General features: G+C 44.8%; 1 protein-coding gene across 1 annotated transcript in view; it reads left to right on the top strand.

Annotated features, from left to right (window-relative positions):
• The window catches only part of Ctnnd2 (catenin delta 2), an 874755-nt gene that overhangs the window by 735457 nt on the left and 124326 nt on the right, over positions 1-14972 (top strand). Inside the window, 1 exon segment of the mRNA XM_028882044.2 lies at positions 5409-5594. Coding sequence (XP_028737877.1) covers positions 5409-5594 — 186 coding nt within the window.

Raw genomic sequence — 14972 nt, 5'->3', positions numbered from 1 at the left:
TTACAGGCATTTGGAACAGAACAAGCCTTTGTTGTGAGAGTCTGTGCACTGGGCTGGTTGTGCACCCTCTCCAGCCTCTGTCTACCCACTGGATGCCAGCAGCTTTCCCCATGCCCATCACCACCATGGCACAGTTGACCCGAAAACCGAAAACGCAGGTCTCAACTCAAGGGCATGAGACAGAGTTTATCATGGAGCCAGATTTTAGTGGCCATGGATTAGGTTCCTCCAAGTTCCAGTTTTTCAACATGGAATCTGTTCCATGGCATTTCTAAAGTAGAAATAGAACACAGGAAATTGTAAATCGGGGCTTTTAAAATGCATTGGTGGGGACATCAGAGAAGCGGGTTACAATAAAATGGAAGAACTGTTGTTTTCGGCCTTCAGCCTTGTTTGACAGCACTCAGCCCTTTCATTGGTAGAAAACTAGAGTTCTGCAAATACATTCCAAAAAGGCCTGGCCAAGAACAGGATGTTAGGTCTGATTGTAGGAGAGGCCAAGAAGGTAAAGCGGGATTATGGAGTGAGCTAAAGATTACCCATACGAAGTTGTGATTAGACTCTGGGTCTGTAACCTTCCAAACACTCCACAGTCCCTGAAGTTTCAGTCAGTCTGTCCCTGCAGCCATATTCTCATATTGGGGAATTCTCATCCATAGGACCAAACAACAGTGTCTCCAGACATGGAACATGCCCTGTGAGGAGCCTAGCTGCCACCGCTTTGACCCCATGGTTCCCGGTACTAACTCTTCGTCAGTTGCCTTTGGAACAACTGGTCAAGACCCCTGCTAGGACCCCATTACCCACCCTCCAGCTATGAATACCCAACCCTGGCCTCAAGTATTTATCCATTTAAAAGTGAATCATGAAATCCGATGAGATTGTGGATTAAAGCCCTGCCTGAGTAGATGGAGGTTTGAAATGGACGACCTAGGAGGTGTGCCTAAGGCAGTGTAGTTGTAAAGTCAGATGGAGAGCAAATAAGGGGTTCGGTTCAGTTGGCATTTGCCTACAGTGCCCACAGGAGGCCCTGTGTTCAAGCCCCGGTACCACATAAGCTGCGTGAGGCGGCACCCACCTGAATGCCAACACTTGGGAGGTGAAGCCTGAAGGGTCAGAAGTCCATGCTCATCCTCAGCTACAGTGAATTCAGTGTGAGCCTGGGCTAAGGAAACCTTGTCTCCAAAAAATAAAAAGACAGCAACAAAGAACAATCACTTGGGGGCTGGAGCAGCGGCTCAGCGGTCAAGAGCACTCGCCACTCTTGCAGAGGACCTGAGCTCAGTTTCCAGATCCCACTCTGCAGCTAATAACAGTCTGTAGCTCCAGTCCAGGGGTCCAATGGCCTCTTCTGGCTTTTGTCAGCATCAGGCCCTATACATGGCACACATACTTACATGGAATGAAATAATCATGCACATAAAATAAATATAAATCTTAAATAATAGTTCAGGATGCTTAGCCATTAATTGGCTTTATGGGTGAATTAATGTAACCCTTCCTCACTTTGACTATACACTAGACAGTGTTACTGATGTCTGAGCCTGTCACCCTGAAGAGTTGGGTTTGAGGTGTCTTGCAGGACACTGGCTCCACCCAGTGGTAAACACCACTGTCCACCCATCACTGATACCCACCAGGCCTAAAGCCAGTGCTACAGCACTAACTTCAAGCATGGGATGTTATATAATAAAGACTTAAGCCTCCCTCTTCTGTGAAGTCCCTTGATAACCATTGTAGACCTATTAATACTGTTGACAAGAAAATTAAATCCCTAAACTGGTGACCAGTCAAGAAATCTTGAGTACTTACAGGAGCCTGTTAGTGTAATAGACACATGAGTTATGGAAGAGCTCGTGTAGATAGTTCACTGCCACAGCAATGCTGAGCATTTTAATATTCACAGTATCCAAAGGCGGAGGATACATGGAGATGCTAAGTCTGTGAGTCTGCTGGATCCAAGACAGCTTTCCCACTGTCTGGACCTTGCAGATGAATCAAATGAAGCCACTGCCTCATGTCTCTGCCAAGCTCCCCTGCTCCCATCTCTGGAGGTTGTAGGCAGTTTTCAGGCACAGAGCTTGGGCACCACCATGTTCTGTGGCATAAGCATCATTGTCTGACTGTTTGGAGGAGCAGACTCTCCTAATCCATCTAGGAGACCAACGAGATGATCTGTTTTGATATCCATTTATTTTTCTAAAAGATGAAGTTGAAGTGGAGGATTTCTTTAGACCGGAGTGAGAAGACTTGAGTATCCCTGATAAGTAGGGCGTGTGTTGAGCTGGGCATCAGAACAGGGCCAGCGTCCAATGCCCTCTCCATCCCCCGCTCACTAGAGCACTGTACACAAGTGCTCTCGACTTGTGACAGGAAGGACTGTCTTAACCGCATGCCCTGACTGTTGAAGGGCTCCATCCAGTGTGATAAATTACTCCACCAGGCTTTGCTGGCTGGATCGTACTGTTGACTTTTAACGTATTATTATTGCACCATAATTTTCCACTCAGCCCTCAGTTTGGCTGCTTCTGAGCTTTCACAATGACAAGTGAGAGGGGGAAACATGAGTGCACATTGTCTTTAAGGCCAAAGAAGTTAATGAATAAGAGCCTGGATTCCATGCAAGCTCGTGGCTCTGCTCCTATAATTGGGACAGTTTATTGAATGGCTAACATATGGTGGAGCCGTCCACAGATGACTCCCAAATTAGCCTGTTCTAACAGAAAATAAGGAGTCAAAATGACCCTGGTGACCAAGAAGAACACTAAAAAGCGCTGTTGACAGTAATGGATGTCACAAACCTAGCCACCAGACGCCGCGCATCTTCTGCCAGTGTCCCTGCTCTTCCTTGTCTTCTTTTCCACGCTCCCTTTAGAGGAATGCTCTTGAACTGGGAACCTACCTAACCCAGCCAGACTACCCAACTCCAGGAAGCTTCATAAGAGGCGCAGTTTTCTTCTCCAGGCCCCTCCTTCCTACCCTCCCTGTAACACAGATTTTAAAAGATCTTATTAATAAAAACAAACCCGGAGCCAGGTATTGGGGTGAACGCTGAAAGATCAGAGAAACTAAACCAGCCACAGCTAGCCTCACCTCGCCAGTTCCTCAGCTGACCTCGTTTCCTCAAACTGGAAGCCTTTCAGTCCCCATCTGGAGTGAATCTCAGCTGAACTGCTGCTAAAAGCCTAAACAATTAAAAGTCTCTAGTTCCTGTGTGTGTGTGTGTGTGTGTGTGTGTGTGTGTGTGTGTGTGTGTGTGTGTGTGTTTGTGGTGTGTGCCACCATTTTTCTGGCCTCTATGTATATCTAATGGCTGTTCTGTTCTCTGACCCCAGATAAGTTTATTAGGGTGCACAATATATTGGGGAACACAATATCACCACACCTCCCAGCTCCTTCTTTCTCTCTCTCCAGCTTCTCCCCACACCATCTCCCTAACTGCGGAGTGATTATAAAACACTCCTTGAAACTACAGCTTTAATCTCCTCAGTCCTGCTGGAGGAACACGGAAGCCCCAGGGGAGAGAAACAACGAGATGAGAAGGAAGGAAGCTTTCTCTCCTGAGTCCTTGATGGAACAGAAATCAGTTTGAGATGATTTGAAAATTGTCTTGACTTGTGCCATAACATTTTCCTTTCAAGGAGAGACGTGTCTGTCTTTCATGTGTCGTCCTGTGCTTACTTGCTTTCATGCCGGCTTCCTTTCCTGATGCGGAAAGGATGCTCGAAACAGAAAATCAAGTTGGCTCAAAGCCTGTGGGATTAGCAGCCATGAAACCTTGGCAAGCTGGAAAAAATACCTAAGGATGCATGGGCCGCAGAGTATATCCTGAGAACTGCTTTTCTTAACTGACAGTCACAGCACCCCTAATCAGGTTAAGAGCACAGGCTACCCTTTACCAGCTTCCTGCCAATGGGGGCAGCAGGCCAGGATTAGAGTCCAGTGGCTCTGTCTGTCTGGCACTGACCCCAGACAGAGGGAATAGCTTTCAACAGTGAGCTACCTACAGTTGGTGTCACCCGTCCCTCTTCCCTCTGCGGCATGAAAGTCTGTTCCCTGCTTTTAGGAGCCACACAGTGGGTCTCTGAAACATGATCGCCAAGATGCAAGGGTTTTCAAAATAAAATTGGGGTGTTTTCTTCCCCTTATTGTTTTCCCTTTCTTAAGATGTGTATTTTATTTCTCTATCTCACCCCACCCCTGCGGCCTGTCTTAAGTTCAGAAGAAAATGTAAAAGGTCAACTTTGGGGCCCCATGATATGGCCCAGGCTGCAGACATGGTTGCTCCACAAGGCTGGCAACATGACTTTGAGCCACAGAACACTCAGTGGAAGGAAAGAAACTTCTCCAGAGAGTTGTCTTCTGACCTCCCCGATGTGTGCTGTGGCATGCATAGACAACACACAGACACAGATACATAGGCACAAATACACAGACACACAAACACATACACAGTAAATAAAATAGATTTTTAAAAGTCGACTTTCTTTCAGAGAAGCACTTTCTGCAGAGGGACAAAGGACAAATGCGTGGGTCACACAATCTCTGTCTCAACTCTCTGGTTTCCCGATAGCAGCCTGGGGTGTGTTTCCCCCTCTACAGGGGTGGTCATGCTGGGTTTGCGAAAGCATTATCGTGAGACAAGCCTCAGGTTGGCTCCAGCCTGCAGATGCAGCTTCTTGAGCTTCGCTCTCAACTTCTGGAAGCTTCTAGAACTTATTTTGTCTCACCTCCACAACTTACTGGTGACAGCAACAATGGCACCAAGTCTCTAAATTCATTCCGTCCTCTCCACAGCCCTGTGATGCTGGTGCTTTTATCATGATTGGCTTACTAATAGAGAAACGGAGGCACAAAAGGGTTAGTCACTGCGCACAAAGACACACAGCCATTGGGCAGAGCTAATATTCACACCAAAGCCGAGACAAAGTATTGTATGTCCCATGCTCAGGGCCTCCCAGGTGTGGTCTCCAGCATTACGGAAACTGTATATTTCTTGATAAATGATGTACAACAGCATCCCCAACCAGAGCCGAACTAAATCCACTCCCTGTGATCTTAGTGACTTGGATTCCTAAACTCCAGGCAGGAGTTGCATGTAAATGGTGATCTTGTAGTTGCGAATTTGTACAATTCTCACAATTGCATTTTGATTACCCGTGACTGGTGTTTGTTGAAGTACCTAATATTGATGATAATTGTCTCAAGTGAGAAATGGTCTTAGGACCTTCCAAGCTTATCCAGATTCTTTCTGTTGCAGTTGTTAGCAGAGCCCTTGAAAGCAGGAGGTAAATGCATCTGAGAACCAATGTGTCCATGGAGACTGACTGCCTTTCCAGGGTGGAGGCATCTGCTGAGTCACTTACACTTACCCCTCCATTTCCCTTTTTCTTTTGGGGATGCTGCAGACCGTTGAAAACTGTGTGTGCATCTTGAGGAACCTCTCATACCGGCTAGCAGCAGAAACGTCTCAGGGACAGCACATGGGCACAGACGAGCTGGACGGACTGCTCTGTGGGGAGGCCAATGGCAAGGATGCGGAGAGTTCTGGGTGCTGGGGCAAGAAGAAGAAGAAAAAGAAATCCCAGGATCAGGTGATGCTACAGGCTCGCAGCTGCATGCCATGATCCCCTTCCTTACTAAGATATTAAAGCTGTATCAATATATATAGATACGGGGCTCTGCATTTACAATATATGGTCAAGTTGCTAGTGTGTCTGCATGATTTTTCTGTCTTCCAGTTCAGGCTGGATAGAAACTTCCAAAGTAAAGAAAAAGCCATTAACGTACTCTGATGACCCAGTTCCTAGAGTGTAGGTAGAAGTAGGTACTAATGTTTGTATGTTGGGTGACAAATGCATTGAATCCTCTTTGGGGATGGAGAAAAGCAGTTGCCATGAAGGTGACGGAATGCCCAGGACAGGAAAAATCAGGTAAGAAGGGAAGTGGACAGAAGAGGCATGATATGCAGTGTATATTTGACAACAGGTTCCAAAAGCCTTGGTTATTATCTTGTTTAACCTAGGGAAGTTGGGGTGAGAGTTCATGGGCTTTACAACTGGATGATGTCAGAATTTGGGTCTTGGGGATCAATTTTGGTAAATTCAGAACACTGCAGCCAGAGAAGGATAGAATGTTCTACACTGTAGACCCCTCTAAGAAGACTCCCTGCTGCACAGTGAAGGCCAGGAGGCAGCTGTCCTCAGGCTGCTGTGAGAACAGCCTTCCGTCTGGTCCTGGGGTCCCTGGGGTCCCTGGGATCTAAAAGCCCTCCCACTCGGTGCCTCTAGGACGAGGCATGGTGGAGTGGCCCATCTGCAAGCAGCTGAGAAGCCTGCACTGGAGGAGGCTGTTTCCAGACACTGCACCTGTCTGATGGACACCAACACTCAACTCTGCACAGCGTGTCCACCTTCCCGCAGACGTGAAAGCCATCTCACATTCAGCATCCTTCTCTGGACACTGAGGTCACATGGCTAGCTTTTCCTGGACACTAATAATGCTTCCAATTGACCAGAGTTTTGCTGACCCATGACCTCATTGACCTGAAGAAGTGTCTGCCAAAGTGAGATGGGGCCCATAGCCATCTCTGTAGCCAGATTTTTAATCCAAGATGATAGATTTGTTTGCCAATGTATTTGTTCAGACAATAGTGCAATATTCTAAGTGATGTGGGAAATGGTTTTACTTCAAGTGGAGTTTAAAGAAAGTGTTGTCCTTAGAGTAAAGATGAACAGGAATGCCCTTTAAATCTCATTCCTAAGTTTATCCGGAAGGGCTCGGTATCAGAAGTCCATAGCTGTGAGTATCAGCTCTGTGCAGCTCCTGAGTGCTGCCCAGGTACTTCTCACAACATCTGGACCTGCATGTCCTACCTACCCATGCCTCTGAAAGGCCCATGGTCCTTGCTTTGGGCAGAGCCTTCCCACTCTGGGATCTGATCACAAGTCAGAGCTTTGCATCTCTAATCTTCTTCTTGAATGGAGTGAAGGACTGAACTGTAACTAACGCAGCTTCTTAATGCCCTCCCACCACAGGGCTGCAAAGGGCATCCCATTCATGTTCACTGACTATTTTAACACTGGCATTATACTAGCTGCCATGTCAACCTTCAGTATTGTTCTAGGAGGTCAGAGAGCCAGAAAATACAGTTCTGCATATTCTCCCTTTGCGCCAACTAAAGCAGGAACTTATAAAGATACAGTGGGTTCCCCTTGTCTGTAGCCATGTTCTGTGACGCCGGGGCCCACACTGCTTTCCCCTGGAAATAACATCCATGGCATAAAGGTACAGAGGAGAAAGCATCTCCCACCACCATAGGAATATGCTGGGAAAGCCACAAAGGCTGGACCACCTAGATAGACCAAGTAACTCTGGAAGGCGCATTCAGGAAATAACTCTAAAATGTCAGTCTTAACAGGAGGAGCTTTTCACTGACGTTGCACCCACTCCCATGTCTGGCTTCACCCCAGGTTTGAGCAGCTGCTCCCTTGCCTGAGCCTCTGGTCTGACCCTAGTGTCTCTCTTCATAAAATCCTGACTTGACACAGAACAGTCCGAACTCTGCCCACATGTCCCTTATGAAGTCTTGGATGACGGAGGGGATCAGTGTTGATTGGGCTCAAAGGAATGAGTAACCAGAAGAGAAGGAACATTGTGGGCCTCGCCCAATCACAGCCCTTCTCTCAGGGTGTAAGCCTTCTGGTGAAGCTCTGAGGAGACAGACTTTTCAGGGTTCACACTGTGCTTGTAGCCACATCCTATGATAATTTTCAACTTTTCAACCTTGAGTGTGATAAAACTAGTCATAGATTTTTGCCAAAAGTCAACTTAAAATTGTTTATGCTTCATTTTTTCTAAGAATTTTCTTGAAGAATGTTTTGCTGAAACCTCCAAAAGTTAAAATGCTGTGGAATGATGTTATCTACAATGACTCTTCAGACTTAAATAGCAACCAAATCATAAATTTTTTTGGTTTGTTTGTTTTTATACTTGATTGGTTGGTTGGTTGGTTTGTTTTGGGCTTTTTTTGTTGTTTTTTAGATTTTCACCATGAGCTAAATATATACAAAAACTATTTGGAAGTTCCAAAAATTCAATGTCAAACTTAATTGGGGGTGCAAACTGACAACTGTGCTGGTTTGGAAAACCATTTGGTGTGTTTTGTCCATTTCAATATCGTGTTTGAATAGTCAGGGGTGAAGACCATTTGCTGTTACAGACTGGTGGAAAAAAAAAACAGGGGTGAAGATCCAAAGACTGCAAACAGGGTGACAGCAGAATCTGAGATAAATGAGCGGTGCAGGCAAGGTTCTGTGGACTTCATGCTTTCTGCAGGGAGAGAACTATGGTCTGTGGTGCTACCTGCTGGGATAGAGTGATGCTGGGGCCAGTCCAGCTTCTCCAGGTTAGACTAAGAAGTGATTTCCCTGGCCATGCCCTGTAGTGCTTGGCACATAGGGGATGAGGCCACCATTTGGAAACAGGAGTGAAAGAGCCTACAGGAATTAGAGGCAGGATCCAGGACCCCAGTTCATCACCCTTACCAAGTCACAGCAGGCTGAGCAATGCAGATACCCCAAGGCCTCTGTAGGACAAAGCATAGTTGTCTTCTCTGACTCCAGACCAGCAGACCACCAATGAGCACTTAGCAATGTCATTTAAAAGTAGTGCTCAAGCTGGGTGCCTGGGGTACACACCTGTAATCCCAACAATCAGAAGCCTGAGGCAGGAGGATAGTCATGAGTTCAAATACAGCCTAGCCTCATGGTAAGACCCTGTCTCTAAATTAACAAATTTGCCTAGAAGCATCCAGAGAGTTCTACATATATAGCTTTAAATATGATCAGAGTATTGTCTGACCCTGGGATCTCTACCGCCCCAAAGTCAGGAGTTGGCTGTGCCTCGCATCTGCTCTTAGCTGCTCTGTATGCTGGACAAGCGCTCAGCACCAGCCACACCACCACCCCTCAAACCTGGGTTTTTAAGGAGTATTTAGTGGTTTGAAGAAAATACATAATACAAGCTTTAAAAGTGGTAGAAAGAATTTGTGTATACAAATGTAGATGTATGGATGACAAAGATTCAGATGGACCTTCTTCAATTTCATGATATGTGTGTCGTATGAACAATGAAATGTATGTGTATGCAAAATAGTCTAGAAAAATACAATGGGGTCCAAGATCACCTGGCTCTGATCATACTTAGTAATGTCATTTCCAAGTAATGTTCAAGTTGGGTGTCTGTGGTACATACCTGTAATCCCAATAATCAGGAACCTGTGGCAGGAAGATTGCCACGAGTTCAAACACAGCCTAGCCTTTTCGGAAGACCCTGTCTCTAAACAAAACAAGATGTTGGGATATTGTTCACCTATAGAAAATTACCCAGCAGGCATAAGGACCCAGGTCTGATTCCCAACACTGCCATATATTTATAATTCCAAAAGGTCCTGGTAGTGCATTCTTTTAATCACAGCACTTGGGAGGCAAGGCAAGTGGATCTCTGTGTTTGAGGCCAGCCTGGTCTACACAGCAAGTTCTAGGCCAGTCAAGGCTACATAGTGATATACTGTCTCAAAAAAAAAAAATGTGTTTTGAACCTTAGAAGAACCTATACCATTCTGCAGGTCAGGTTTAGTTATAAGATAGAAATCTCAGAAATGTTTCCCTGAGTTCTTTGATAGGGCTAGTTCAGGAAAATGTATACCATGAAGGTTATGTCACATTCTTGCTTTCATTTAGTTAAGTGATTGCTATGGAAACATACCTGAACTATCACCCTGAGTACGGACCTATGTGAAAAGTGTGTGCTTTGCCCTCTCCTTTTATAAAAGCTCTTGGCAGCTAGCTCTGCTCAGTGTCTGTTGTTGCTGGAGGGCTTCTCTCCAGGTTCCCCAAGCCCCGCAGTCCCACAATCCACTTATAAAATAATCACTCAGACGCTTATATCACTTATAAACTGTATGGCCATGGCAGGCTTCTTGCTAACTGTTCTTTTATCTTAAATTAACCCATTTTTATAAATCTATAGCTTGCCACGTGGCTGGTGGCTTACCGGCGTCTCTACATGCTCTTCTCCTGGCAGTGGCTGCAGTGTCTCTCCCCCCTTCTTCCTGTTTCCCCAATTCTCCTCTCTCTTTGTCCGCCATACTTCCTGCCTGGTCACTGGCCATCAGTGTTTTATTTACATAGAGTAATATCCACAGCAGTCTGTTGCTGAACCAAAAAGCCCAAAGTCCCTGGTGTCCCTTTCTGGAAAAAACTTCCCAAAATGACAACTCGTCAGGATTCTCTCTGGCCCAAAGTACAGTTTGTAATGACAGTCCAGCCTTTCAGAGCAATGGAGAAACCTGAAAAAGTAGAAGACAAAATTAATGTATTTCCTCTTTTGCACCTATTGTACAAAGAAGTCCTTTGGGGTTTGTTTTTCAACTTGGCACATGACCAAGGACCTGATACTGGTGCACTGATGGGTTCTGCTCCGTCGTAGCTGAAGGGTCACACCACACTGTCCTACTCTTGGCTGCAGGCCAGGCAGACCTGGGCCTCACTCAGCATGAGCCTGACCCTGGGAAAAACTGCTGAGATAAAAGCAAGCAGAAACAACAGAGTCCTCTAGAGTTTAGCTCCCCTGTCCCGTGAGTCGCCAGGAAGCCCTCCTCTCAAAGAGATGAAAAGTCCGGTATATGTTCAGATGAGTGACAGGAAATTGACCGGGTTCCAAACATGATTCTGACCCAGTGTTTCAAACAGGATAGATTTTTCTGTTGCGATCATCTTCGTCGCATGATCTGGTGCATCATTATCACTGTAAGAGATGATGTAAGCTCTGCTTCTTGCAAAGCTCCTTCCTCGGTTGTCGATGCTAAATGTTTAGATTAGTGAAAAGTTTCATCTGTGAAACTCTTCTTGGCATTGCTTCACTACATCACTGCAAGAATGATTCCTCACAACCAAATGAAACCTCAGCTCCACTCTTCCAGAGCAACCCCATGTAAAAACTGCCTGCTGGTCCCTAATCTACTCCATCTCTTCATTCCGTTAGACTTCTCTCATGGTCTCTGGAGTTGGACACATGAGTGGGTCCTGCAGAGGATGGATAGCAGGTCTGTATGGATCTTTTTTCTATGTGTGACTTTCAGGCCAACACCTGGCACCAGCTGTGCTGTATGGCCATTGAGGTGTGGCCTCTGGTACCTCTAGGTCTTGTTTAAAGTGGGTGTTCACAGCCGGGATGTGTCCAGTCTCATTTTTTTTTTTTCTTTCCCGAAGAGATTTTTGTATCAAAGTGGCTGTGAGATGGTAAACCCCACAATCTGCTTTCTTGGATTTTCATCTTCTCTGCATGATATCACATTGACAATCAGCATCTAGAATTATCAAGAAACCTAATCTAATACACATTCTACACTAACATTATTTAAGAGCTTAGAATGTGTGGACTGGGAAGATGACTCAGTCAATAAAGTACTGAATTCTCTCTCTGAAATCTGTGTAAAATAAGAAGCTGAACATGGCAGTGTGTCCTTCCCATCCCAGCACTAGGGATGGGGATATAGGGCCCCTAGATTACTTATATGTTCTTCCTGGTTAGAACAGCACTGTCTAAAAAAATTAGAAGATATTTTGTGCCTTAAGAACAACACCTGATGTTACCTCTGGTCTACATACTTGCACACACATCTAACCCAAATGTGCAAGCCCACACATATGAGCACAACCACTCAGGTACACACATAAATACATACATATATGCATGCACAACTTATATTTTGCATGCATGTAGTGTACATGTGTGTCAAAGGATCCTTGCAAATGCTGTTTTAGATCATGCTGGAATAAAGGCATACTTTGACCTCGAGGGAGTATCATAGCATTCTTAAATGCTACCATGTATCCCATAACCTTCCACAGTTTGTTCAACCTTTCACATTGTAGTACAGGGCTCCAGTCTTTTGGAAGCCCATCAAGTCATGTGTATGATATTGGCCTGAAAATGAGACTCTGATACTAAATAATGTGAAATATCTGCAGGCACAAATGTAAATTTTATTACTCATTCAAATGTTACATTGGGGGCTTAAATTCATTTGGCAGTGTTTTCCAGCAGACAAAGCAAATGTTAATTATGAAAAGAAATCCAAGTGGCTTCCACCTCTGGATTCTGTATCCACAGATGCAACCAACTATAGATAAAAATACTCAGGAAAAAAAACTCTGTTCCAAACATCTTCAGACTCTTGTAGTTATTCTCAAAATAATATAGTATAGCATCTCTGTACACATAAGTTATACAATGTTGTGTACATCTAGAGGTGATTTAAAGCAGACAGTTGGGCATAGGTTGTATGCAAACGTGGTACTATTTTTACATTGGAATTTGAGCATGAATTTTGGTAGCTGCTGAGAGCCCTGGAGTGGATACCCCAAAAACACTAAAAGAAGACTTCATATATACCCAATCATGTGTAAATAGTATGTAGGCAAAATAGAATACTACAAGAAGAAATACACATGCATACACAGCATCCTTGTCTGTGGGAACAAGTTTAATGTTCATACATCCATCATTGTGGATCTTTTTCTTTCTACATACATCCATAGCTTGGTTTGACCCTTCAGAGTACAATGATACTCTGTTGTTTGGTTAGGTGCAAACACATAGATTCTTCTAGCAAATCTTTCCCACTGCTGTAGACCACCACCCTACAATTGTCAGGAGCAGATGCTTTATACCTTTCAGAGCTCTTATCTTTAGGAGACTGAGCCCCTCTTCCTGGTCCAAAAGCTCTTCATATCCACAGTCCATAAGCAGAAACAAAGAAAACAAGCATTTCCTTTCCTTTACACCTATCACCGATCTCCAGGTGGCCTGTGCTTCAGAGCAGCATAACTGCCTGGGGTTCTGCAAAGTAGAGTGCTTCCCTAGAACCTCCTAGATCCTCTGTAAAGTACCCTTCAGCATGGCCTTAGTGAACAAAAAGGGTTACAATGGAATATTAAGTCGGTCCAGTGAAAGATCTCTCTGAGAAAAGTATCTTTGTTCAAATTGTGTAGCAGTACTTACACATGGTAGTCATAGTAGATCTTTTATTCATTTCATTGCTCATACACTCTCTGCAAAGAATGCAGCCCCTTCTGACAGGCACTCAGGCCACCTCTCCTCTACCTGCCTTGGCCCCTCTGTGATGGGGAGAAGTGTAGGGAAAACCCGCTGTTCTACTGCCAACCACTTATCACCTGATGCAGCATGGCCTGTCTCCTTCCTGGCAAATAGCCCTCTAGTCTGGGAAGCAGAAAAGCTACTGAAAATTCCATGCTGGACTCATGCCATGGTGTGCTGACCCAAGCTTTTGCTTATAGAAAATTTGGGTTGCTTCCACATTTTCATTGATGTAAACTGTTATTTTTTTTTTTTTTTTTTTTTTTTTTTTTTTTTTTTTTTTTTTTTTTTTTTTTTTTTTTTTTTTTTTTTTTTTTTGTGTAAACTGTAGTAAACATGTGTGTAGTCAAATCTCACCTAGCTCTTTAGTTACTTCTTAAAGATCGATTCTCCACCATGAAACATCTAGACCAAATGAATGTCTTAGGACTTTGGATACACAAACCAATATTTACGTTTTTGCATGTGTATGGCATATGTAAAATATGATTGCGTTCAAATGTAAATATACGTGTGCATGTATGAGTGTGTGTACGCAGGCATGTGGAGGCCACAGGTTCCTCCATTGCACACCTCATTTAGACAGGGTTTCTCATTGTACTGTAGCTCAACCATTTCACAAGATCAGTGGAGTCAGCCAACCTCAGACATCCTTCTGTCATTGCCTCCCATGTGTGGGGATTGCAAGTGGATGCCACTATGCCTGGCTTTTTTCAGTGGGTGCTGGGTTCCCAAACTGAAGTTCTCATGTTTGAACATGCTGACTGAGCCCCCTCCCCCCCCCAGTATTTGTCTTAATTACTCTGCAAGTGATAATTTAAATAGATGAATTTGGTTTTACATAGATAATCACCTAGTGACTGTGTCCTTTGTGACACTGTTGGTGACCTTAAATTTTCATGTCTTAATGTCACAGTGGCCGCCTTCTTTCCAGACGGTTTTCTTCTTATTAGTTACCAGGGTTTTCTTTTGCTGCTGAATCCCACTTCCTTTCTGGCCATCTGCTGCTTTCTGTCACTCCTGCTGCTGGCTGCAGCCTTGTTTCACCCCACTCTCCCCCACCATATGCTGGGATCTTGTTGACTTAAGACACCGTATTCAGTGTCGCAGAAGCAGCACATGGCGCGTTCCCATGAAGACTAGCTGGCTGCACAGTCCCATTGTTTCCGTCCATACCTGAGATTCTTCTCCTTCTTCTTCACCTCTAATAGCACCTCAAAGGCATTGTTTAAGTTCAGGGAGTTCGCAGACTGAAAAATGTGTCTTGATTGAATTTGCTTAGTTTTAACCCCAAGACTATGGGACCAGGGTTTCTGCGTCTAGCACTGACGTTTTATACTGGATAGTTCTCTGTGTTGGGTCTATCCTGTGCATTAGTGTTTGTCAGCATCCCTAGGCTCAACAAGTAGATGCCAGTAGCACCTCTTCCACCAGCTATAACAACCAAAACTCCTTCCAAACATTGCCTGTAGCCTCTTTGAAAGGGACAACTCTCCAGGGAGCAAGACCATCTGAGTCACCAAACAAATAACCAAGACAATAGTTATCAGAAAGATGTTAACATGCCAGAGATGGTGCCTCTGCAGATAGCAGACTTTAGGTTTCCCTAGGCTAGGATGGGAAGGCTGGAGCAGGAGAAGAATTCAGGATAAAAACAGTGCCACTCCAGTGGTTTCAACACAGTGATGTGGAAAAGGGTGCAGATGATTCCAGTAAGGCTGAGCTGCCCTGGTAACACATCTTCTATCCTGAGGATGTACTGCCCAGCCCCCAGGGCTATCCCCAGGGCTATCTTGGGATGCCTTTGT

The sequence above is a fragment of the Peromyscus leucopus genome, chromosome 11, assembly GCF_004664715.2.
Source record: "Peromyscus leucopus breed LL Stock chromosome 11, UCI_PerLeu_2.1, whole genome shotgun sequence".
Classification (NCBI taxonomy): domain Eukaryota; kingdom Metazoa; phylum Chordata; class Mammalia; order Rodentia; family Cricetidae; genus Peromyscus; species Peromyscus leucopus.
This window is presented reverse-complemented; position numbering and strand designations above follow the sequence as displayed.